Source organism: Telmatherina bonti, assembly GCF_933228915.1.
Source record: "Telmatherina bonti genome assembly, chromosome: 12".
Taxonomy (NCBI): domain Eukaryota; kingdom Metazoa; phylum Chordata; class Actinopteri; order Atheriniformes; family Telmatherinidae; genus Telmatherina; species Telmatherina bonti.
The window spans coordinates 15,830,983-15,855,219 of NC_136610.1; the positions used below are offsets into that span (position 1 = coordinate 15,830,983).

Sequence of the window (24,237 nt, forward strand, 5' to 3'; positions counted from 1 at the left end):
CGGAATTATTGCATTAAAAATGATTACTCTCAAACCAACCTATTAACCTGACATGCATGTCTTTGGATGGTGGAAGGAAGCCAGAGAACCCGGAGAGAACCCACACATAGATGGACACAGAGTGAATCACTATGCCACAATGCAGGTCTAAGGATCTGATCAAAGCGGAAGCTTAAGAATTGTAACACAGTTCTGTATTACCTTGGTTTATTCCTGGGAAAAGCTCTGTGCAGGACAAATTTTCCAATTCTGTCTCCCTGTCGCCAACCTGCATAGGCCAAATAAAATAAGATTACATGGACAGTTACACATTACACACACATATATATATATATATATATATATATATATATATATATATATATATATATATATATATATATATATATATATATATATATAAATATATGATACTAGATAATAGATACATAGATAGATAGATAATTCTAAACTTTCTTTCTCCCAGTTGTCACAAACACGATAAATGCGTTAGCATGCTTCTTTCATCCTCTTGCCATACACACACTTTTATAACATCTGTAACTCTCATAATAAAACAGCAGATAAACAGAACATAAAGGTAAACTACTGGATGTTACAACATAATTTACCTTTCTGTTTTTTTTTGGTTTCATATTTTCCAGCCTTTTTTATGTAAATCTTTTGCTATCAGCCTCTGCAGCATCACTATCCTTTGAATAGCAAATTGGAGTTCTGAGGTTGTATCTATACTAGACCGCTTCCTGCCGCAAGATTTAAGTTGGTGCCGGTGGGACCCTAGTCCAAATGGAAGGTACAGATGCATATAAGATGTTAATACACATAAACCATGTCTGTGTCAGTATGTATTAATAATTATCTCCAAACACAGTAGTTTAGTCATTTTCTCCAAAATTGTTGCTTCAGTCTCAAATATAATTATTTTGAGACTGGCCTCTGCAAGAGTGCTTCCTCACCATATTAAATATTATTAATTTTCTTTATTATAATATTGTGGGGTGCAAAGAAGATCATCAGGCAACATAGTTCTCAACAAATGGATGTATACTTATGTAATTTCTGCAAAACAGTTTTTTTTTCTTTTGTTCATATTTTATTTGTTTGGATCCCCATAAACTTGCAGCAGCTATATGCAGATAGTCTTTCTGGGGTCATTTTGTTAAATCGATGCAGATTGATTGGTAATTTTTTCATTAAGGCCAACGGCAATATCAAACAGAAAAAAATTTAACTGTTTTCATGGTTTCAGGGTCATGCTACTCACACTGAATTCAACCTCTATGCTGCTGTGCCATTTCCATCTGCTACTGAAATGTCACTGAATAACGTCATTAAATTCTACTAGTCAGGGATTCTTCAGATCTATAACAAACATTGATGAATGAAAAAAACAGTTGAAAAGGAAAAGGTTTCTTTAAAAAGCCCCTCATCCGAGAGATGCTTCTTGATAATTATAAGCAATGAGGGGAGCAAAGTAGATTGAATGCAGCACCCTTTCTGTGTTGAAACACAGTCAAATAAATATGGTAAACACAAGTAAAAATTGAACAAAATAAACAAAAAGTAGAACAATAACTGAATAAATAAATAAATAAGTAAATACCATTCCTCTCTATTACATGTAATATGCATGTGAAAGGTGGTGGCAACCAGTATGACAATGAAATGTCTAACTGAAACATGGCTTTATGACCAAGTGGAGAATCAGAGTTAGAATATCTAAACAATAGATGTTCCCAGGATAATGACCTGTCAAACACAAGTTACTTAATAATCATCCTGTATTGCTGACTTTTTTTCTTGCAAGCTACACTTGTTATATTTTAAGTGTACACAATGAGGAGATTTCTAAACTAAAATGAATAATCGAGTCTGAAACTAAAATGACCAATAAGTGGTTCATTTTCTAACAGGACCAGTTATACCTGGTGCTGAGATGCAATCTGGCTGATAATCACAGGTGAAAAGTTGTGCCATTTTCATGTTTCATGTTTGTAGTTCAAACCCATATGATCAAGGGTCCGCACTACAAAGCAAGATTTGCAGCCTGAAGAGGTCAGCCCCATTCAGATCTGCATTTTCAGCATCACAAAGCTGGTTCACTGACTCCTGTAGAATATAGCCATGGCAACTCCTGCTTAAAATGCAACCTTCTGTGGAGAAGGTTTCAAGATTTCATCTACACGCATGTCCTTGACCAATCAATTCTCATAGAAAAAAAATTGATAAAAAAACAAAGAAATTGGTACTTAGACGGACAGATCTGACTCTAGCTGTAGTAAGACCAACAGACAAACTGCTCTGTTTGGCTTTCACTCAAAGGCATCATTGAAAGAAATATTTAATGCTTGTGTAGCCCCAGGCAGTGTGATTTCTATAAAGATTAGTACTGCTGACTTTAAAAAAAAAATGGAAACAAACATAAATTACTTTAATTAATCAGTAAGTCATTACTTTAGAGTTGATGACTTATTTGTCTTTTTCTCACTTTAGATTTATCAGACTGGGAAAAGGGGATCAGATGATGCATACTCATTGTCAAATCTACATATCTTAAAAAGTGATTTAAAAAATATTTTTTAAACCCATAGAATTAATCAGCTTTGATTTAGCAATTTAGATGGTGAAATGCAATCTTAGACATTCGCACCAACGTTACTGAATTTGGTTATAATGATAAATGTATTTATTCATGCATTCACACTAACATTAGTGGCTGTCGGTTCCATCAGCTTTTCTTGGTTTTTTTACAGAAATGTTCCTTTTCAGCTTCCTAAAAATATATAAACGTGTATATATATTTGATCATCTAATGCCACCAGATCACCTAAAGGTTTTAAAGTACAGGCCCTAGATCTTGTTTCCCAATATATATGCAAATAAACACACAATCTGCAGCTCTGTCAGCTGGCAGTTGAAGAACCAACAAAGCCAAAAAATGTCTACTGATATTTCTGTTCAAATCACAAATGTATTTCGTGACCTTAGTTATTTTGTTATAAACTCAGTTTTACCTAACTAACATTTGCTGTTTCACTGTTATTTTTATGTATGTATCATTAAACAAACCTTGTAATTGGAGCGATTTGTGATCTGTCAATACTCCTCTGGCTGAAACCAGAAAGTGTGGGTTTCAAAACTCAGCTTAAATTTTGATCTCAAAATCAGAACGACAAAAGGCAAACCACTCTACCAATACTCAACAATGTAACTGTAAAACATCAGTCAGCTGTGTTTGCTATGTGCTATACAACTACATATCCTCCCGTTCGGTCCAAAACATCCTATGAAATTCTGCCGTGGCTTAGCTCAAAGTTTGAAGTAATGAAAGATGGGTCCGAGGACAGACTCAAAGTTTACCCTCTATACTTGGCGACAGAGATCAAAACGCATGGTTTTTATTGCTGTGTTCTTATTGCATGTCATTGTTTTAACCTATGTTGCTACTATTAACACCCCCTGGAGACCCATTAACAAAGATGATTGTTAAGCAGCAACACCAGTAATTGCCCTGCAGTACATAAGAAGCGCAGGAGGATGGAAATGGAAGGGACTGCTTTAGAAGGAGCAGATGGAGAGAACTGCTGGAGAAGGAGCAGTTCTGAATGAGATGTAACACAAATTTGGTTGGGTGACGGCAGGACCAGGAGCATGAAGTGCAGTAGCCATTCTGGATCCTATGGCGCAACTACTCAGTCCTGGGCCTCTGGATGTTCCTGGCTCAGAAACAAGCGTGAGTATGATGGCCAAGTTTAGGATCCAGAGGGAGAGGCTTGCCGCAGGGCCAGGCAGGAGGGTTTCCCTCCTTGGAATTGCAGACTGCCATTTACCCTCACCCCTGCAGGTGAGCTTGAGCACGAGTCACTGCAGAGGAGAGGACCACCCCAAACTTGGTGGGCATTTTAAAGGACTGGAGGAGGGATTTTAATCCTTTCTAATCTTTTATCTTTTTTTTTCTTTGAATAAATCTTTTTTTTTCTTTTTTTTTTTTCTTTTACTATTTCAAGGCTAGTGTGGCTGACTCTGACCCCCCTGATTTCAAAAGGACCATTGTGGCTTGGTGGATATTTTTTTTTTCCTTTTTTCTACCTGTTAATTATTATGTTTTAACACGCGCCGGCCACTGACATACTCTGTGCAAACAATATCAGACATTATTGTTGTGGTGGGTGTAGTCTGGCTCAGCTGCAGAGGGATGGAATGATTTAAGGAAAAGCATGCAGAGTTGGACAGGTGAGACGCATCTGTGTGTGATCAGTAATCACCGCTCTGCAGACGCAAAGCAATGACAACTACCATATATTCAGACGATGGCCCTTCTAAGAAACAACATGCTTCACTTTCATTTATACATTTTATTAAAGTGTTGCCTCTATGGTTGCTGCTTGGAAAAATTGCTTTATTCTACAGTCATTTGGCAGACTCTTTAATACAAAGCAACTTGCGTATAAGTGATCTACTAACCAAACATGCATGTGTTGTGGGTGGGATGAAGCCAGAGCACCTGGAGAGAACCCACACATACACTGGGAGAACATGCAAACTCCACACAGAAAGGCCACTGTTCAAACTTCTCCCCAGTTTAGGCTCGAACCAGTGACCTTCTTGCTGTGAGGCTGGAGTGCTAGAACCACAGTGTCAAGGCACATCAGAGGCATCATGGGGTGCCGAAAATGTGTTTTAGCTGGTTTAAAAAAAAATCCCTGGGTTTGTAGATATCAGACTGAGAGGAAGGTAGTTTCAAAGAGAAGGAACCACTGCAAGGCTCTCGTTTGGTGTTCAGCCATGTTTGCTTCACACCCAGCAGACACTGATCATGTGACCCCAGCAACCAGCTGAGAACATGACACTGCAAAATGTGACTGATAGAAGTTGTTTGTTGTTTAGAGCTGGAAACTAGAATTTTAAAATGCACTCTTGTTTCCCTAGACCATCACACCTGATTCATATCAAATGGATCCAGCAACTTCTTATCAACTTAATTTCAGTCAGATTTGTTGGAACATGGAAACAAAAATCCTGCAGGTTACTGGCCCCTGAGGACTGGAATTTGACATCTGTGGTTTAGATGGTACACTTTGTACATCAAGAAGGAGATTAAACTTATTATTAAACTGTCATCATCTAGCATGTTATGACAATTTATCCACCAAAGGCAGGAAAATGCATATAAATGTAATGTAATGTAATGTAAAAGTAATGTGCATTGATATGTTCACATGTTTGCCACTCAATGGCTCAATTTATTTGATTCTGGTGGTTCGTTGATGCTGGCCAACAGATCACACCTTACTTGGGTCAATAAGTCATGCCAGGAGTACCTTCACTCAGGGTATCCCAAGTCATACACTGCACACGTATGCTCATGCACATATGCATATAATCACATATATACACAAACAGGCTTAGTAATCGTCTCGTCTCGTCTCTTCTCGATGCTGCTTATCCGGGGTTGGGTCGCGGGGGCAGCAGCCTAAGCAGGGAAGCCCAGACTTTCCTTTTCCCAGCCACATTTGCCAACTCTGCGGGGGGGGGATCCCGAGGCATTCCCAGGCCAGCCGAGAGATATAATCCCTCCAGCGTGTCCTGGGCTTAGTGATCACCAAAGTTTATTACTCTATGTTAACCAACATTGGTCAATAGCAACTCCACCTGATCTTGGCTACTTTAAGGGTTCTGAAGATTTTCAGGCAGCATTTCGCTTGTGGAAGTTTGTTTAACTGAGCATGACTTACCAAATATTTCATGCAGAAAAGTAAGTAATGCCATTAACATGTAAACAAACACAACCACACACTCCGTAAAGAGTTATGAATAAAAACCACAGGTATTTCATATATTTAACAAGTGACCATAAAAAGCTGCAATCATATCATCAGTGCTATCTAAACAAACTAACTGATTAGGTCAATAAATTCCTTCATTTGCATTTAACCCAGACTAATAAAATATTCCCTGCTTGCACAACTTTGCAGCTTTTACTGAATTAGAGGTGGACTGTTGTGTGCAACCCTTTGTATTAACATAACCTCTCATCAGTTAAATAAGCACATAATACAGCAGGATTAAAGGTTGGCAGCAAGTAGGTCTCTTGAACACAACATGAGGAGGGATACGGAAAGATTGGAATCAATAATGTGCCAGTCTTTCTGAATGTTGCTTTGAAATTTCCTGCCCAGAGGTGAGCACTGGACCACAAAGTTTACCTCAGGCTGAATTACTTTACTGTTCAGGCAGTCAGATTGGGAAAACAGAGTCAAAATGACGATGCGCATGTGCTACTAACTCAGTCTCTCAAGAAAGCGTTCAGGTCAGAACTCCAAGACATACACCACTACTGACCCAAAAGCACAAACAAAGTCATCTCCAATTTGCTCAACTCTATGTAAATAAGCCAGAGGTTTTGGGATGCTGTTCTCTTTGCAAAAAGGTCATAAAAGCAAAAGGGTGGTCTACTAAATACTAAAAATGTTTGTCATTAAGGGTTTAAATAATTTTGAGAATGCAGTGGTCATTAAAAGTGGCATTTCTGTTCTTTTTGCAAATAGCTGCTCGTTTGTACATAGTGCCAATTTTGCAAAATATTTTGCGTAATTTTCAGTGAGGGTTGAATAATTTTAACAGCAAATGCATTTATATGTAACTCTTTTTGTTAAATGTAATTTCTATTATTAGTTCATTACTCCTGTTTTGTGGTAATCAAGTATTTATTGTAAACTTTTTGAAATATTCTTTTCACACCAGTGATTCATCACCTGGTTGCATCAGCTGACAGTCTGTGGTTGGAAACGTGTTTGCTCTCTCCATCTATAAAGTAGGACAGGTTCCTGAAATGTAACATTAAATGTTTTTAAGGAGCAGCTTTTAGTGTGATGACTTTCCCTTTTTTTAAAACTTTTTTTTTTTTTAAATCTCACAACACCTCACTTCATGTGAATCTGTTCCGAAGAGAAAAAGGAACCACTAAATGTTTTAGATTTGATGTACCACAGTTAACATCAAACAACTAAAGATATATTTAACTAAATTTAAGTTCAAGTTCAAGTTTAAGTTTATTTATATGGCACATTTCTACAGCGGCAGCTGCCCAAAGTGCTGAACAATAAAACAACAACAACACATCCCACAAATTAAAATTAAACACTGCACATTAAAAAAATAAATAACATCTGGACACAAAATAAAAATCTAAAATAAAAGTAAAATTAAAATACACGAGAAAAAGTTCAGGTATGACCAAATGCCAGCGCAAAGAAGTGGGTTTTAAGAACAGACTTAAAATCAGAGACAGATTGAGCCGCTTTGATGTGAAGCGGAAAGCTATTCCATAGTTTAGGAGCAGCAACAGAAAAGGCTCTATCATCCCTGGATTTTAATCTGGCCAATGAGACCTTAAGTAAAAGTTGAGAAGAGGACCTAAGAGTCCTAGCTGGAGCATGATGATGCAACAACTCTGCCAGATACGAGGGAGCCAAACCATTTAAGGCTTTGAAAACAATCAATAAAATCTTGTACTGGGTCCTAAAACTAACTGGAAGCCAGTGCAGAGAAGCGAGCACAGGGGTGATGTGATCATGACATCGTGTTCCTGTAAGAAACCGAGCTGCAGCGTTTTGGGCAAGCTGCAGTCGGTGCAAAGTTAACTGATCAACGCCAAAATAAAGAGAATTACAATAATCCAACCGTGACATAATGAGCAGGTGAATGACTCTTTCGAGGGCAGGTTTAGGAAGATAGGGCTTTAATTTGCCAATCAGCCTTAAATTAAAGAAAACACTTTTAATTACAGCGTTAACCTAAATTCTGTAGTCTAATAACTTTACTCCATCAGAAATGTGGCACATTGTTATTTTCAATATAAAGGCACACTGTTCACGCTGTATTGACTTTTTCTTAGAGAACGAACTGATAATTCTAAATATTGAGTCTCTGAAGTGCTCTGATATTTCTATCAGGGCAGCATCTGACTGTTTGACCCCAGTCCCTGTGACTCTGTGGAAAGGTCAACTGCAAGAGCATCAATGTTACTGCAAATATCTTAAATCTCAGATGGTGTAACAAAGGGAAACTCACCAGAATCCTGAGCTGTACCTGTGCTTTCATGTTGCACTAGGACTACTTGCAGGATGTGATTTCTCTTCAAATAACCTAATTTAATACATACATACATACATACATACATACAAAATGAAATTAAATAGACACTCTTGGGTTACATGTATTCAAAAGGTTTTATTTCAACAAGTCTAAAAGAAGACATATGGTGGAATATACGACAAAGATATTTCCTTTTATCATTTCATCTTTTACATAAACATAAAAGTATATTTCTGATCTTCCATTCATTTGTTGTTGCAATATAAACTTTTATAAATGGTGAAATGGTTACATTATGTATGGAAACTTTGAGTTCTGCAAATACATTTGAGTTTACTCACATAAAATTATCCATACACTGTGTTCTGTTATGCATTCACCCTTTTGTCACTTCTGAACTGAACAGATCTATGTTTATTACCATTGAATAAAAACCAGGGAACTCCAATCACTCTATTTTATGCCTTAAAGGCACACTAAAGAACTTTTGCCATTATCAACGTCACATGCTCCACACAAGATAAAATATGAATAATAAAATAAGAATTAAAAAAAAGAAAAAAACAGAAAAGCACTCATCGAGTGCAGACTTCCGCTATTCTGCTCATTATCACCTATATTGTGATTTTTTTTTTTTAAATTCTGTGTTCACAGTTCAGTCCAAATCACCCCTAAAATTGAATAGAATCTAAGTTAGACCAAGATCCATTTTCAGCAAAAAGAAAACAGAAAAATCAAAAACATTTTGCATAGAGGCACTAACAAACAGGAAGACTGATAAAAAGAAAAGACATGATCTCCTTTTCCTGAGGTAAATAGAAAAAGAAAAAAAAACCTAAAATTATTCAAATATGATCAACTAGAGTTCATACAGAAGAGAACAACTGGAGGAGGAGTAAAAAATAAATTAATTAAACTGTGGTGTTAATTAATTTGAAGAGAATGAAAGACGTTTTTCTGAATCTGATAGAGCTTGATAGACTTGGTCCAATCTAATTCCTTAAAGGGAAGATAAGTTAATTAACTAGATGCATCAACCATTTTCACAGCATTCATGTCTGATGGCGTCAGGAGGTTTGGTTTGGAATGAAGTGACCCACATTTAAACAGTGGATCCAGAGGGGAGCGCAAGTTGGTGAATGGAGACTCAGCTTTAGCACGTCTGTAAAAATTCAAGCCTGCAGTTCATCCTTTGATTCTGGCGTCTTATTCACAGAGATGCAACTTGGATTGTTGGCTGAAAAGCAAAAATACTCACTGGAACGATTTTGAAAAGAAAAAACAGAAACTAAGTTATACCACTTGGTGCTGCTGCAGGTGTCATTTGGTTTGGTTCCCTGTGATTTGCAGATGAGGTTGCCAGAGTGGGACACTAAGACAGAGAAAGAGTTATCCCCTCCAAACTAGGTCATCCTTGATAGCAGTAGTAGTAGTGGTAGTAGTAGTGATCTCATTGGCCTGTAACGCAGAACATAAAAAGTAGCAGAAAAAGGAAGATATATATGTGATATTTTTCAGCACCTGCAGGAGCTTATTATGCTAAAGGTCAATGCTCAGCAGTTTAATTAAATGGTGCTAATATTTATTTAATATGATGTTGAAATTGAACGTTATCATGTCATTTGCTATTTTGTAATTTTGTACAACTCAGGTTGGTCTTACAGCAACGTGATGCATTCACTGAACACTATATTAGACAGGTGAGAAAGAAAAAACAAAATATGTCTTTTGTAACGGACAGTATCACTGTGGTTTTCAGTCATCAGCATGCAATTGTTAAGAAGCAAGCACGTTTAACCCTAGAATTACCAGGATTTTCAGCCTCTCCTGGAGTCGCTCCTCCCTTTACTTTGCTTCATCCCATAAGTAAATGACCTATTGTTTTTCAAATCAGACACTCAGCAAAGGATAAATAAGTGTTTCTTTGCTTTTAAGCTACAGATAATAACTTTTGACTGCACAAAATTATACCTTGTTATATTTTTAGATTCCTGTCTTTCTGAATCAGATCACCTGGAAGTTTATTGTGTAAAGGGTGGTATGTAGAGATGGCTCCATGCTGGATTTTACCCATACTGGACTTTGTAGGAATAAATGTTTACACAATCAAGAAGAGCACTGAAACCCAGAAAACTGGACAGTGTCTCTGAAGCAACTGCACTTTCTCAGCAGAGAAATGTCCAGCAAGTTTTTGAAGGAAAATGGCCACAAATATTCTTGAATCACATATGAACCACATGAACAACGCTGTCATGCTCAAAGCAGCACATGCATGTAGAAGGAAGGCAAGAATATTTCTACTGGAATGACAATCTGCACTATTAACTGGGACGCTTTGCCTCACGTCTTGAAGGTGTGGGAGTTATCCAGAATAACACGTAGGATTAATTTATGCTGCCCAACAGAGGAGATTTAGTTGGCATAAACAAAATAGAAATAAATAAAACTCAAACACATGTAGGAGTGTTCAAATGGTTTTACATAAGAAAAGTGATGTGACAGTAGTGATAATTGTAGAATTCTGATTATTTCTTTGACACTAATTGTACCCAGATAAATCTAAAATCTTGTTATCCTAAGTCTGGACATTTCCTGTCCTTGCTGTAATATTTATTTGCTCTACGGTCACATGACATTAGTCATTCCAACATAAGACTTGTGGTTGACAAACTTATAAAACATCTGCATTGCCAGATCCGCCACCTCACATCACAAATAACCTTAACATCTATCCTTTGACTGTGTTTCTCCCTCCATTTTCATATTTTTTTCTCTGTGGAAGTTCTTATTTTTGGTAAATTTTCCATTTGTATGCTCACTCGCAGGAAAAATGGGTACCTGTCAATCATTCCAGTAAGCAGATGTTCCTCCTTGCATGATATTGGAGTCCAAGCATTTTGACTCACCTTGTGAAAACACCATCCTCAGCTGATCATTTTAACTTATTCCATTGTTATATGCCACATTTATTTGTATTAAGATGTAATGACAAATAAGTTAAAGTTAAATTAAAATTAAAGTTCTTTATGACGCTAAACGTTTAGCTTTGAGCCCTCTAGTGTATGAGGCCCTGTGCATTTGCATAGCATTTGCTAACCCTAACCACAACCATGCCCGTTTTACATCCAACCACGCCCATTTTACATCCAACTCCACCCAATATCCAGGCCCGACCCCTTTCTCCAGGCTGCAGCCGTGGGTTTTTGGGAAACAGTACCAATCCAAAGCTGATTCATCACATCTTGGCCTTCCTTACATTAGCAGTCTAATCAGATATAATAAGTTCAAATGTGATCCCTTTGTTTGGTTTAATCAATAATAATTCAAGAACAAAACCACCCACATTTTAATTAGGAATAAGAGCAGAAAATGACTCAGATTGACCCCAGTCTCTAGGTAAATCTTGCCCGCACTGTGCTGCTATTTTTATGGAGGAGGAAAAACATTTTGTAGTCGACAAATGTGAAGAACTGAAAACATTAAGGCAAAATGCAAATTTGTTGCTGTAAGTGTGAGAACTATAATTCGTGTTCATAATTTGCCACTTATTTCTTACATGTCAGACATTTCTGACTAAATGTTGTGCTTAAAGAATTCAAGATTTGCTCTACTGCATAAATCAATTTTATGGACCTCTGGAATAAATACCAGTAAGCAAATGAATCCTCTAATCTCTCTCTCTCGCTCTTTTTTTTTTTTTTTTTTTTTTTTTTTTTTTTTGCACAAATACCAACAGCATAAAAGAGATTTGGCATCAAATTGAGACCAAACAGAAAGATTTATATATTTTAAGCATCATCAACTAAATCTGTGTACAGTAGAGTCTCAGAGGCTGCAGACAGCTCTCAGGCTTAGGCAAGTGGTACTGATAACGTAACATGCTCCCCTTGATTCAGAATGTGTTTGGGGAAACGGGAAATAAATTGCTAAAATTATGGTTCTCTGTATGGCCTATTTAAATTAAAAAAGAAATGTGAATCTGAACCACGATGGAACTGTCATGGTAAAAAAGGAAACCTCTTTTACAAGTCTGAGAACTCTGACTTTAGGCTCAGTGTACTTTGCAAACTTGGCTTATAGTCAACTCCTCTGCTTTTCCTGTTTATCAACTAGTCTCCAACTGATCCCAACCCAGCATCTGCAAAAGATCCTATATTCTTTAGAGGCTTCACTAACATCAACACATTATCTGAAATTTGAACTTTTGGAATATTTCAAGTGAATCTTTGCTCAGGAATATAAAAAGTTTAATTTTTTCCTCAGCTGTTTTTAGGGGGAAACAATTGCTGATGTAGACAATAATCTTTGGGGCACCCTTTTTCAGAAGTGCATGCAGAAGTGTCTGATCCAATATTTACAATTATCTGATTATTCTCTGATATCTGATTTTTAAGGTCATGATAACAGGCTCAGTGGTTCATAAATTTAGTTACCAGAAAACTTTTGTAGTATCCAAGAAAAAACATGAACCAATATCAATATCTAATAGATTCAAGAAATAAGTATTTATACCCAACCCAACTAATGTAGTATTATAATATCCCAATGAATAATGTGAATGCCCATGGGGGCATTCACATTATTGAGATCCTGTTCAGCCATTTTTATTATTATTCCGCCAAACTTTGCCGTGCTACTCCTCCTGCTCCGTTCAGGTCACTCCAGTCGTTTACATCTCAAACCCTGCAGCTCCTTCAGGAGATGTGTGCTACGACTTTTGTCGTTTTAAAATCTTTGTAGTTTTTTAGATATTTAGCATTTTGTAAAAAATTAATTAGGCCTTGTGATTGGATGAAAGTCTTTCAAACCCACTGTGCATTGGACGTTGCAAAAGTTCAGCTCTGCGATTGGTTTCGGGGGTTTCGGAGCTCTGCACTAGTTTGCAGTGTCTGGTTCATCAAGTTCCTGTCCCCATTGTCTTTCCTGCAAAGTGTTTGGCACGTTACTCCTCCGACACCTTTTGCCTCACTTCAACCATTCAAATATCAAACTGTTCAGCTCATTCAGGAGATATGTACTGTGACTTTTGGTCTTTCTAACATGTAAACCTTTCAAGTTATTCACATTTTTTCCAAATGTTAAAATCCTCTCCGGTGATTGGAGAAAACGGAAGTCAGCTCAACGATTGGTCCATTTTGTGCACTGATACTCAGGTACACATACAAGGGACGGGTTCAAATGCAGCATTTAACATAAAGCTCTGTTGTTGTTTGTAAGCTGTTGCTTGTGTTATGGTATGCAGTTCTGCAGGCTGCTCAATGTTAACTGTTGGTCTCAGCTGCGCATTTTAAGGAGCAAATTAATTTATTTGCAAATGTCAAAGTTAAGTATGAAGGATTTGTTCTAACAATGTTCCCTGCAACATTTCAACACTTTGATAAATCTTAAACACAAGAAAAGAAGGCTTTTCACATTGAACAAAGTCTGTCACATCTTTATCGGAGTTTAGTTCAACCTCACACGTTTTTGCAATCCCTCTAAATACACCCTGCTGGAAGTGAAAAAAAAAGGCAAATGGAAAAATTGTTTTGTCCAAGTAAGACTGCTAGTGGTGTAGTGAGTTAAGTTAGCGTGCTTCAATGCAGGAATTCATGGATTTGGATCCCAATGTGGGCCAACTAGTAAACATGTTAGTTTTGCTTTTTTTTTTTTTTTCCCCAATTTCTTATACTTATGCAATTTCATTTCAATCATTCAGCATAGTTCAATAAATGGGCATTCACATTTGCTATTATTTCAATAATAGCTGGTTCTAGTTCAACTTGTCTTCTATATAAAGGTATGTGAACTTAGGCTTTAGTCCTTAAAACAAGAGTTTTGGTAATAAAACAAGAAACGAAGTGTAGAATATCCTGCCTGTCATATTTTTAAACAAGAGTAATTGTGATTTGCTGGTGATGTTACTACAAATTTAAACTATTCCAGTAAATGTAATATTTAACGAAATAACAATTTTTTGGGTACAGAAATTACTTTATAGACATAATTTGAAACCCACTCGAGTGAGACCACAGGAAAAATTTCCTGCAGGAGATCAGTGGAACACCAGCTTTGGTCTTTCAGGGAAATTACAAAAAAGACAATGTGATGATAGAAGGGTGATATCACAATAACACTTTAATGAACCCTTGGGTGCATCAGCTGTTCCCACTAAAAAGTAGATTTAACAACATCTTCAAGTCCCTTGGTACCCTGAAAAGACTCTTTGTTTTATATGAACTGCATGAAAATGAACAAAGCGCCCCGTCTACAGGTAAGACCAAAAAAAGAATTCGACATGTTTCACATCAGTATTCAAAAAGTGAATCCCAAACTCTCAAAGCCAAGACACAAAGAATATTAAAATCTCAAGGCAATGCCCACACCAGACATTTGCCCTTTAATCACGATGTCATAAACATGAGCAGAACAGTAATTACATTGTTCATTTAAATTTGTCCTTTTTGAAGTTTGCAGAAAGGTGACCTCTAAAAAGACCATTTGTTTTATTTGCACAGTCCAGTGGAAAACTAGACAGCTAACATTGCACTCCAAATGAATTTCACAATTTCAACATGTCAGCCCTCCCATTCCTGACCAGGATTAGGACAACAAACTTATTACAAGTATTTAAGGTGTTTCAGAAGACTTGATTGTAAAGAAAACCATAAATGTAAATCATTAAGTAGATTAAGCTGTGGTAATGTTACTAAAACGGGTAGTTAGACAGCTAGCTCCTTAAGCGTGGTGGCGGTGCTTGTGTGTGAATTTGACTCATGGTTATTATCCTCCTGTTTATGTTTACACTTTTAGTAAAGTCAGTCATTTCCTGCCATAATGTCTCTTCTGTGGAAGAAGATTATTCATTGAGATGACCTGCCGACAATCAGTTCTGTTGCAGAGTGTGTGTGTGGTCGTCTTGTTCTTTTCTGAATAACTGAGTGGAGGTGATTGGGGACAGAAAGGTGAGTGTTGAGGATTGAATGAATGTTATTATGAATCTATGAATGATTTATCAATGTGCTGGATATCTGAATGTGAATTGTTTTCAATATAATCGTGTTCTGTTAATTCTTTTAATTTTTTCTTTTTAGAAATCTGTTGTGATTGGCCTGTTGAATTGAGAGGGTGGGAATGTATAGGAGGTGCTGCTCAGCACACTGGTTGGTTTGCACAGGGGAACTTGGCAGTTGTGGAGTGTTTAATTAGTGGACAAGGGATTTTCCAATAAAAAAAAAGGCTGCAGATGATCTTATTCTTCTTTGCTTATATGTTGTCTTACTTTAGTGATGGCACCTAAGTTGACTCTTTTCCAATTGATGAAACTTTCATGTTTGTTTTTGTGGTAAAAAAAACCAAAACACCTCAGTTCAGCAAAGCAGCCAGCAGTGACAAACCACCTTTTAACTAAGTGTCTGCACGGTTTTTAATAAGTGGAAGATTTCATACAGATATTAGGAGTGAGGAGTGCAGCATTCATCATTTTGTAACCTGTGATACAGAACTGGAACTGGTCAACACATTAAACACGTTTCATGTCATCTACCCTATAATTACTGTTTAGTTTAATGCCTATTAAATGTTCAAATTATCAATGAAATATTCTTTAGAATAAAATGTAATCATGTTATAGTCTGTCTTATTCCTTTTTTGTTTACAATGCTGTAAGAAATCTCACATAGGGCCTACTCAAAGCTTTGCTTGATTAAGAATTGATTTGAAATATCGAGCTTCTTTTCAACAAAACACTGAAATGTTTGGGTGATGCAGAAATAGTGGCATGCACGTTTGGTTAATGGACATAATTTTCTATCTACCTATTTATCTTAATATTCAATGAACAATAAAGTTTAATAAAACTGGTTGTATTATTTTGATGTAACCTACCCACCATGATTTTTGAAAAATTGGATTTTATCATTTTCATTTTTGTCATGCATGTGGGGTTCTTGGTTGTCAGTAGTAGACAGGTTTGGTAAAGACACCCTGAGCTCACTTTTGCATGTATTAAACCCACCTGTCACAATGACAATACCAAATTTCTTTTGCTAATGGGGAATACATTTTTATGTAGCATCGGGCAGTAATCTGTTTAATACGGACCCAGACTTGCGTCTTGCTAGAAAGTGTTTATAAATGTCGAAAAGAAGCATCAACAGTCTAACACTGACAGTTTAAAATTTTTCACACAGGCTGTAGCTAATGCTTTCCATTAATTATTCATTTTGCTCAGAAGTTGATCTAAGCATTAGCATCTTTATTTATGTCACAGCATGAGCCATTTCATCCTCATGTCTTTTTGATTTGCCTGTTTCACAGATGCCAGCATTTTTCTTTAGATCTGTCATTACCTGCCAGTTGGCTGCCACCATTTAAATGTTTAAACCCAGCTGACCTGGACCACCGCTTACCTTTACATTTATTCCTTCTGTGCAATTTGAGAGGACAGCCCATCAATGTTTTTCCAGCTGTCATCAAATGTCACCCAGCAAGCAGTTTGTTAAAGTTGAGAAGTCAAGCAATCTTCCTCTTATGATGCCTTGTTAGACCTTAAGAGCTTTCTTAGGTCTTCACAGCAAGGTTTTTGATATTTCATAGCTGGTCAAAACAGGAGAATTGTTTCAATGAACAATGAAAATTTCAAACTATTTCCAATTCTAAGCTTAGACAGTTTTGATGCAAAATGATCCAAAAACTAATATCTGATTGCAGAATCTGCATGCGAGTCTTGCATCTGTTGCTGTCTGCGTGCATGCATCGAGTCAAAAAGAAATTAATACAAGTCAAATTTTTTTCAAAGCGAGTCAGACAAAAGGAGTTGCTGTGGCTTTAGAAATAAACATTTACGGGTGAAAGGCAATTACAAATTCTTGCATAGTGATGGAAGATTTTAAACTTGACCTTGAGCTGGGAAATTTGGGATGAACATGAGCTACTTGCAATCTTGTCAAACACCACATTGCAATTTAACAATTACAGTCTTGGATACCCTGTCTACTACAAAGGTTAATTAATGCTGTTTATTATTTTATCACAGGATTTATTCATATATATATATATATTTTTTTTTTTTTTTCTCAGAAGTCTTGCTCCCTGGCTCTGAACAAACGGATAAAGCTCATGCAAAGGCAACACTTGCCAACAGTCAAATGCTTGGGTACACCAGCCAGGGGACTGCCACTCAACTTTGACTGGACTTTCCTGGAGTGGAACACCCCAACGGTCGCTCCTCCACTTCTGCTCTTGCTACAGCGGTCCTTAGCTTACAGATGGGAGAGTGTTATGTGTATGATAATCATGTTTCTGTTAAAGAACCATGACGCTATTAAAATAGTTTTCAACTCAGTTATTCACTAAACTTCATGATGTGTGGCAAACAATGCTCTAGTTTTACCAAAGTTGTTTTAATTTCATGCTTCATTCTCCATGGAGAGAGCAGTTTTTTTCAGCAAAATTGTATAGGCTGTTTCATTAGATGTTTTTGGTTGGTGAGCTAAAGCTTATTAAGACCACATTTCTTTTTGAAGTACAATGAGGAAAGTTAATCGTGTGTGTGATAGAAATACTGATATTTGGAACAACTTTTCAATAGAAAATTTCATGTCAACAATTGAACAAGCCTAATAGCAACTTAAAATACTTTGCCATAGAAACCATTCTATGTTCTTTGGTAAACAAACCACAGTGCAGATTTAGATTAATGGCAAATTGATTTTATGGAGCAAAATTGGAAAAAAAAAACTACTAGTATATGAATTTTTTCCTGTTATAATTAACAGTATACAGCTAATTTTAAGTAGATATTTTAATTTTAAATAGACCATAAACATTTTAATTGAGATGGTGCTCCTGAAACTATAACAGAAAAAATCACAACAGCAAACCTTTCCTTCAGAAGTTTTGAATTTGTGTATGTAAGCAGTGAAATCCGAGTATGATACCGAAAAAAAAAAAGATATGTTCCCATTTATTTTCATTCACATCTGTTTAGATAAAAACCAAAACCTTTAGGGAAGAATAAATTTCTATCTATACCATATCAATAGATTTTCAGGATCATTTTCAAATCATCTCAGCAAACTCCACCCCCTTCATACTTTCCTACAGAATTATGTCAAAGATATGCCATCAGCAAACGATAAAAGTGTGCTGGTTATAAAAGAGTGAGACACAAAGGCATCCCAGCTAAATGCCAACCAGCAGAGAAAATTTCATCACCCCTTATCCTTGGGACCATTATCAGCTCTGATTTCCATTTGGTTTGTGTCTTTTCTTTGCCCCGTCTACTGAAGCGTAAATGCCAAACAATAAAAGAAATATTATTCCACGGGGTGATCTGAGGTTGGAAACTAGTTTTCTCCTAAGACTTCATCAAAAGTCACAAAAAAGCTTTTTTTTTTTTTTTTCTAAATTTCAACAACTGAGAAAGGATTTTGGAAGAACAGTGAACTGTGACTGGGTTTTGTTTGTCATTTGCAGGATATAAAAATAACAGAGCACCTCTTAATGCTAAATATGTTTTATTTCCTGCACCTAACTGATTATGCAGTATGACATCTACTTTACATTGCTTAATAGTAAAACTCAGTTATGTTTTGTAGGACTTTGAGCATTTGTATAAGTTTGGGTTAATGCTTCTGTGACGATTACTTGATATGGGCTCCTGAAATCTTAGGTTTTTTAAGGACAAACCCACATCATTTCACTTTGTTTTTTGGCTTCTAAGAAAACATTAGTAATAATGTAGGTGGTATTAAACCTAAAATACAAAACTAGTAGTACACATCAGATGGCATCTTAAAAAGGTTTATTGCCAATGACTCAGTAAAAGATGTTTTAGCAAGACAAAGGAAATACGAAACAGCATCAAAAAAGTAGTTTGGTCCACTACAAGCACAAGTACATCATTTGCCAGTGAAACAATTGCTGCTCATCAAGTTTATCTGCATCATAATTTTGTAGGCAAAATCAAATATATTAATACAGCATATTACAGAAATACACCTCCCTCTATACATACACTTTTATTACTATTCTTTTCTAAATTGGACGACATCATCTACTTCACACATTAAAGACAGACCTCAAATCTGACATCTTGTGTGTTGTAACAAGGTGCTGCTGGCAAAATTATTTCATTTCATTGCAATATATATTCAACATATTCAGCTTTTGTTTTTTTGGATGGCAAAGCCACATTCATGTGGTTCAGGTTGATTTGCAAATCAATTGTTGCACACGACTGCAAAAATAATTAACTTAAAACATATCAAAATTAAATATTTCCTTTCAGCATTTGAAAAATTGATTTGGGTGTTAATATCCTAATAACAAGTGCCTTTCTGTTAACTCTATACAATATATCTAATGCATTCATTGTGGCGATATTCCAACAGGACAACCTTCAAATTGTCACTGCATTATATTTAGCTTTTCATTGATTCAAATATAGATAGAACATACAGCACTCTTAAGTTTCCTTGTTGTGATGACAGTTTCCACAAAGAAGTTTTGGTTTAACAGTTCTGTACTCCATCACAGCTTTGAAAAAGCAGTCAGCAAGGAGCCGATCAACACCACACATGACGCCAAGCAAAAGATTGAGCAGTTTTTTAAACCCTAGGGGAGAAAAAAAATAGAATATGCAAGGGATTTCTGTCCAGTTAATCAATAACATGTATTTAAACCAATTTCCTCTAAACAGAAGGCCAAAATAAAAAGAATAAAGAAAAGGAAATGCCCTTCTCTTGAGATACATTTAAAATTACTTGGAATCTAATGCAACAAAATGGTAAACTGCACTTGACTCAAATTTGGCCCATATTATCACCATTACACAATCAGAGAATAAGAGGATCTGGAATAATCCTTACCTTAATCTCTTTAAACACCAAAGATCCCCACAGAGCCCCAACCAGACCATAGCCCTACAAAGATGATTTAAAAACAAAAAAAAATAAAAAATCAGCAGTTTATGGATCATAGACAAAGAATCGCAAATATTCACCTACTCTGCTTTTACCAAGTATTCTTGCAAAAGTTAGCATCTTATAAAACAAAGCAGAACTTTGACCTGACTGCTATCATTCATCAAGACAGGTTGAAAATATGGATGTAATAAGTTTACACAGGTGTGCACAAAGCTCAATTATAAGCGGACATTTTGGGGAACACAACTAGGATGCTTAAATGCAAGTGAACTTTACATATTAAAGGTTCAGAAAATGCTTTAACATTTAAAAAAAAAAAAAAAAAAAAAAAAAAAAAAAAATCAAGTCTGAAACTTCCTGTTGGAGATTTTTATGCCAGTATATTCATGTTTTATATTACCATCTCTCATCATACAGACCCATTTCAGAACATGTTTTACTTACTGCAGTGACAATAGGATAGGTAATGACAGAACTCAAGTAGTTACAGGCCAGGAACCAACAGTATGTGCCCAGTGTCCACATCAATCCAGATAAAAACCCTGAAGAGGAAGAGAAAAAGGAGGGTGTGGGGGGGTATGTGTGTGTGTGTGTGTAACCATTTGAGCAGTTTAGTGCATGGCTTGTTGCTCATAAATACAAAAATTTTAATCTAAAAGCCAAAGAGTATGCTCAGTTTGTAAAGTTGGAAAACATGACTACTGCATTTGCAGCTGAGCTGTAGGAAGCTGCTGTACTATATTTCTTCCACAACAGTTGATTCTTCCTGTATACATAAGGGTCAAACTGGAGCTATTATTAGACAGTCTGGAGCCTTCAGGGTACAACAAATCAGTGGTTCAGAAAAAAATAATGATCTGGTTGAAAATGGGAAGAGAATCCCCAGTTTCAAAACTGCTTAAGATGGATTGTGTAGGGTTATGCAGTGTACAACACATCTGAATTTATAATGGAAGAATTACACAGAGTGAAATGACAGCTTTGCTGCAAACAGAAGTGATGGTTCCCGTCTTACACAGATTCAAAGATCACTGGGAAAATAGGAAAATATGAAGCAACTAATTCAATGACAATTTTGTTTTTCCCTTTAATCTCTGACTATTTATTGTACACTGAGTACATGAAACTCTGGCATACCTTGAACAAGAATGGTTAGTTGATGTATACAGTTTGATGGATGTATAAAAGAATCATGTATGAAAGTGTACCTGGCAAGATGGCTCTGGAGTAAACCCTGGGCTTATTATTCATGGCAGCACAGTACACAGCAAAGTACACCGTACTTGCAGCAAAAATGCCAGAGCTCTGCGCAAAGACATAATCCAGGTCTGTAAACAACAACAACAAAAAAAAAACTAATCAACTTATTAAATAAGGCTTTTGAATAACCTATGTTATCAACAAGCAGTGGTAACTGTTCTGATAGCAGAGATGACATTTTAATTTAATTTTCATTGTTTGCTTGATTAGAGAATAATGATGCATTGAAGGCTCACCAGAAAATAAGAGTTATCAAAGAATGAGATCATACCATAGAGGCTGGCTCCATAGTAAACGCTATCATGGCATGATGAATGGCTCTTTATGTAGAGAACAGGTACAAAGCACAAACCATACAGAACGCCTACCGCAACAGCAAGAAGACAACCACTGTTGAAAGGAAAACAAGGCAGTTAAAAAAAAAAAAAAAAAAAAAAAAAAAAACTGAACAAAAAGATGCATTTAAGTCTGCTTAAACCTTTTTCAATTTCTATGTTAATTTCAACATTTCCTTTCAAAGATTTAGGACAAAAACAACTTAACATACTCAAGTTGCTGGTGCAACTTATAAAAAAAAATTAAAATTAATCAGTACATTTCCTTGATTCAGATTTTTCTCAACAACTAATGCCTTAAAAAGTCTTAAAACGTTTTATTTCTAAAAAACTAAGCTGGCAGACAGCTGGAGTTAACGAAGCAAGCCTTAATTTAAATTTTAATGTCGAGACAAGAAAAAAAATATCCATAAAATTCAATTTAGCTTTCAAACTATTTTTGTGCATAAAGCCCTGTGAGCCACTAAGTAGAGCTCACATAAATTGTCTATTCTTTGGTCCGATGACATCTAACCAGAACACAGATGAATGTGGTGCATAACTTCCTGAATTGGTTCTCTGCAAAGACAGCCCAGTTAGTGGTCAGTGTATTTGAAAACATGCCAGAACACATAAAAAGAAGTCAAAGCTCCCAAAATTAAAAATTAAGAAAGCAAAAAACAAAATAACTTTCACATTTAGATGATGGCATACCAAACAGAGAGCTAAAGAACATCGACTCGGCTCACTTAAACTCACTCTGTCAATGAGCAAAGGAATGGACTCCAACTCAAGATGGAGCTCCACATCAGGTTTCACAAAGAAAATGACCAAGCCACTGAAAACAAAAACCCAACATGTATAACATGAAATTACATTTTAAAAGGACAGTAAATACAAGACTAACAGATAAAACACAAATCAACAATGAATATGTGAGAGCCAATGCTTTAAAATGTACAGCTTACCTAAGCAAACACAACCCAGCTCCACAGTAATTTAACAGTGGTCGAGAAACCTCCTGAGCATCAACCCCAAACCAGCCAAATCTGAGAGAGACAGTTGACACCAGTTTGATATTTTCATATAAAAACTTAATTATATAGGTTGCATCTCTTTTATAAAAAGAATTGCCTTCAAAAAGACAAGAAACATTAACCCATAGGAGATCAAGCATAAATCTGACTCACCTTGAACTGGCCCAGCCCATCAACATGCTGGAGGATCCCCAGAGTAAAATTCCAAGACTGAGGCCAATGGCTTTCACAATTGGAACTACTGCAATGTTCCCTGAACCACATCGGTAGAAAAAAGAAACATGCTGATGTTTGCAAGAAATGTCAATTCCTGAACTCCACATTTATATGCCATCAAGTTTTAGTATACTTTGGGAGCAATAAACAGTTTTGATGTGTAAGCTGCAGCAATCAACCTGAATTGATCTTGTATAGAATTTGAATGAGTTTCCGTGAAATCAATTTGCTGTTGCAGATTCATTCAAGCCTGGCCAGCACAGATAATCACTTTGTCATTATACTTTTAGCAACCACAGAAATAACTTTATCCAGCTATGTGAAATTATTAACTTAATATTTAGACGTCAATATTGCATCTCATCCACTTTTAAATGATTTATAATGGAAATGGAAGATGGACTGCAGCAAAATGACTTCTTCATTGATGCTTTTAGCCATCTGCTGCACTTTATGACAAAATGGCAGATAAAGAGAGAGACTTATTTGCAAATGAGACTATACCTGTAGCCCAGATCACACCTCCAACCATTGCAAGAGGGTAGAATTTGGGACACTGTAGCAACAGGTTTCCAACCAGAGATACAACCCATATTGATGTACAGGTTACCCACTGATAAAACATACCTAAACAAAAGAAGAAAAGCACAGAGATCTTACCACATGAAGATTTCACCTCTTGACAAACAAAATTAGATATGCAAGAACTAAACCACTAATTGCTGAATGCTTACCATCACCAGTCTCCATTTTCTTGACAGGAACAAAGTTGCTGCCATATAACACTACGGCAGCAATGTTGGCTGTCAACCCATAAGCAAAATGTGACATATTGGAGCTGTTGTAGAAGTGAAGTGTTTCCACAGAGTAACTTTCAGTAGTTATGCCTCCATCATTTGCATTCATGGTTTCTGTAGGAGTTTAACACCCAAGAGTTAAATTAAAAAGACACCAGACCCCCTCAGCCCCACTTTCATTACATCAGTTATGGTATTATTTATGCACATGCGATTGTGATTATCATTATTTTTGTAAGTCTTTGATCAGTATATCAAATTACGTACTGCATACCAATTAGCATTGTGTTTTATTACTGGTTATGGAAATCACTCACATGCATAAATTGACTTTTTTTTTTTTTTTTTTTTTTTTTTTTTTTAAATCTGTGCGTTTTAAGGCATTTAATGCACATACATCATTCTTGAAAAATAAATCTTTAAGTTTATCCGGCTAAATAAAAGACAAATGCGGGGAAAAGAGCCTACCTTTACTTCCATGGCAACTCAGCATCAATAACGACCCAACAAATAAAATCAGACGTGAGCTGTTTACTTGGAGCATTTTAAAAAGAGAGAGGGGGATAGAAAGACAGAATGAAATATTTATCGTTAGGTGTCACCGGTC

At 36.2% G+C, this 24,237-nt stretch overlaps 1 protein-coding gene across 1 annotated transcript; it reads right to left on the reverse strand.

Annotated features, from left to right (window-relative positions):
* Positions 1 to 19,611: 19,611 nt before the first annotated feature.
* On the reverse strand, positions 19,612 to 23,739 carry tmem144b (transmembrane protein 144b; the record flags this gene model as incomplete). The annotated part of the gene is made up of 11 exons (XM_079250056.1): positions 19,612 to 19,695; positions 19,950 to 20,003; positions 20,451 to 20,548; positions 21,215 to 21,334; positions 21,538 to 21,656; positions 22,080 to 22,159; positions 22,340 to 22,418; positions 22,549 to 22,629; positions 22,771 to 22,870; positions 23,338 to 23,460; positions 23,568 to 23,739. The coding sequence occupies 11 exons, from the start codon at positions 23,737 to 23,739 to the stop codon at positions 19,612 to 19,614; spliced, it is 1,110 nt and encodes a 369-aa protein (XP_079106182.1).
* Positions 23,740 to 24,237: the final 498 nt, after the last annotated feature.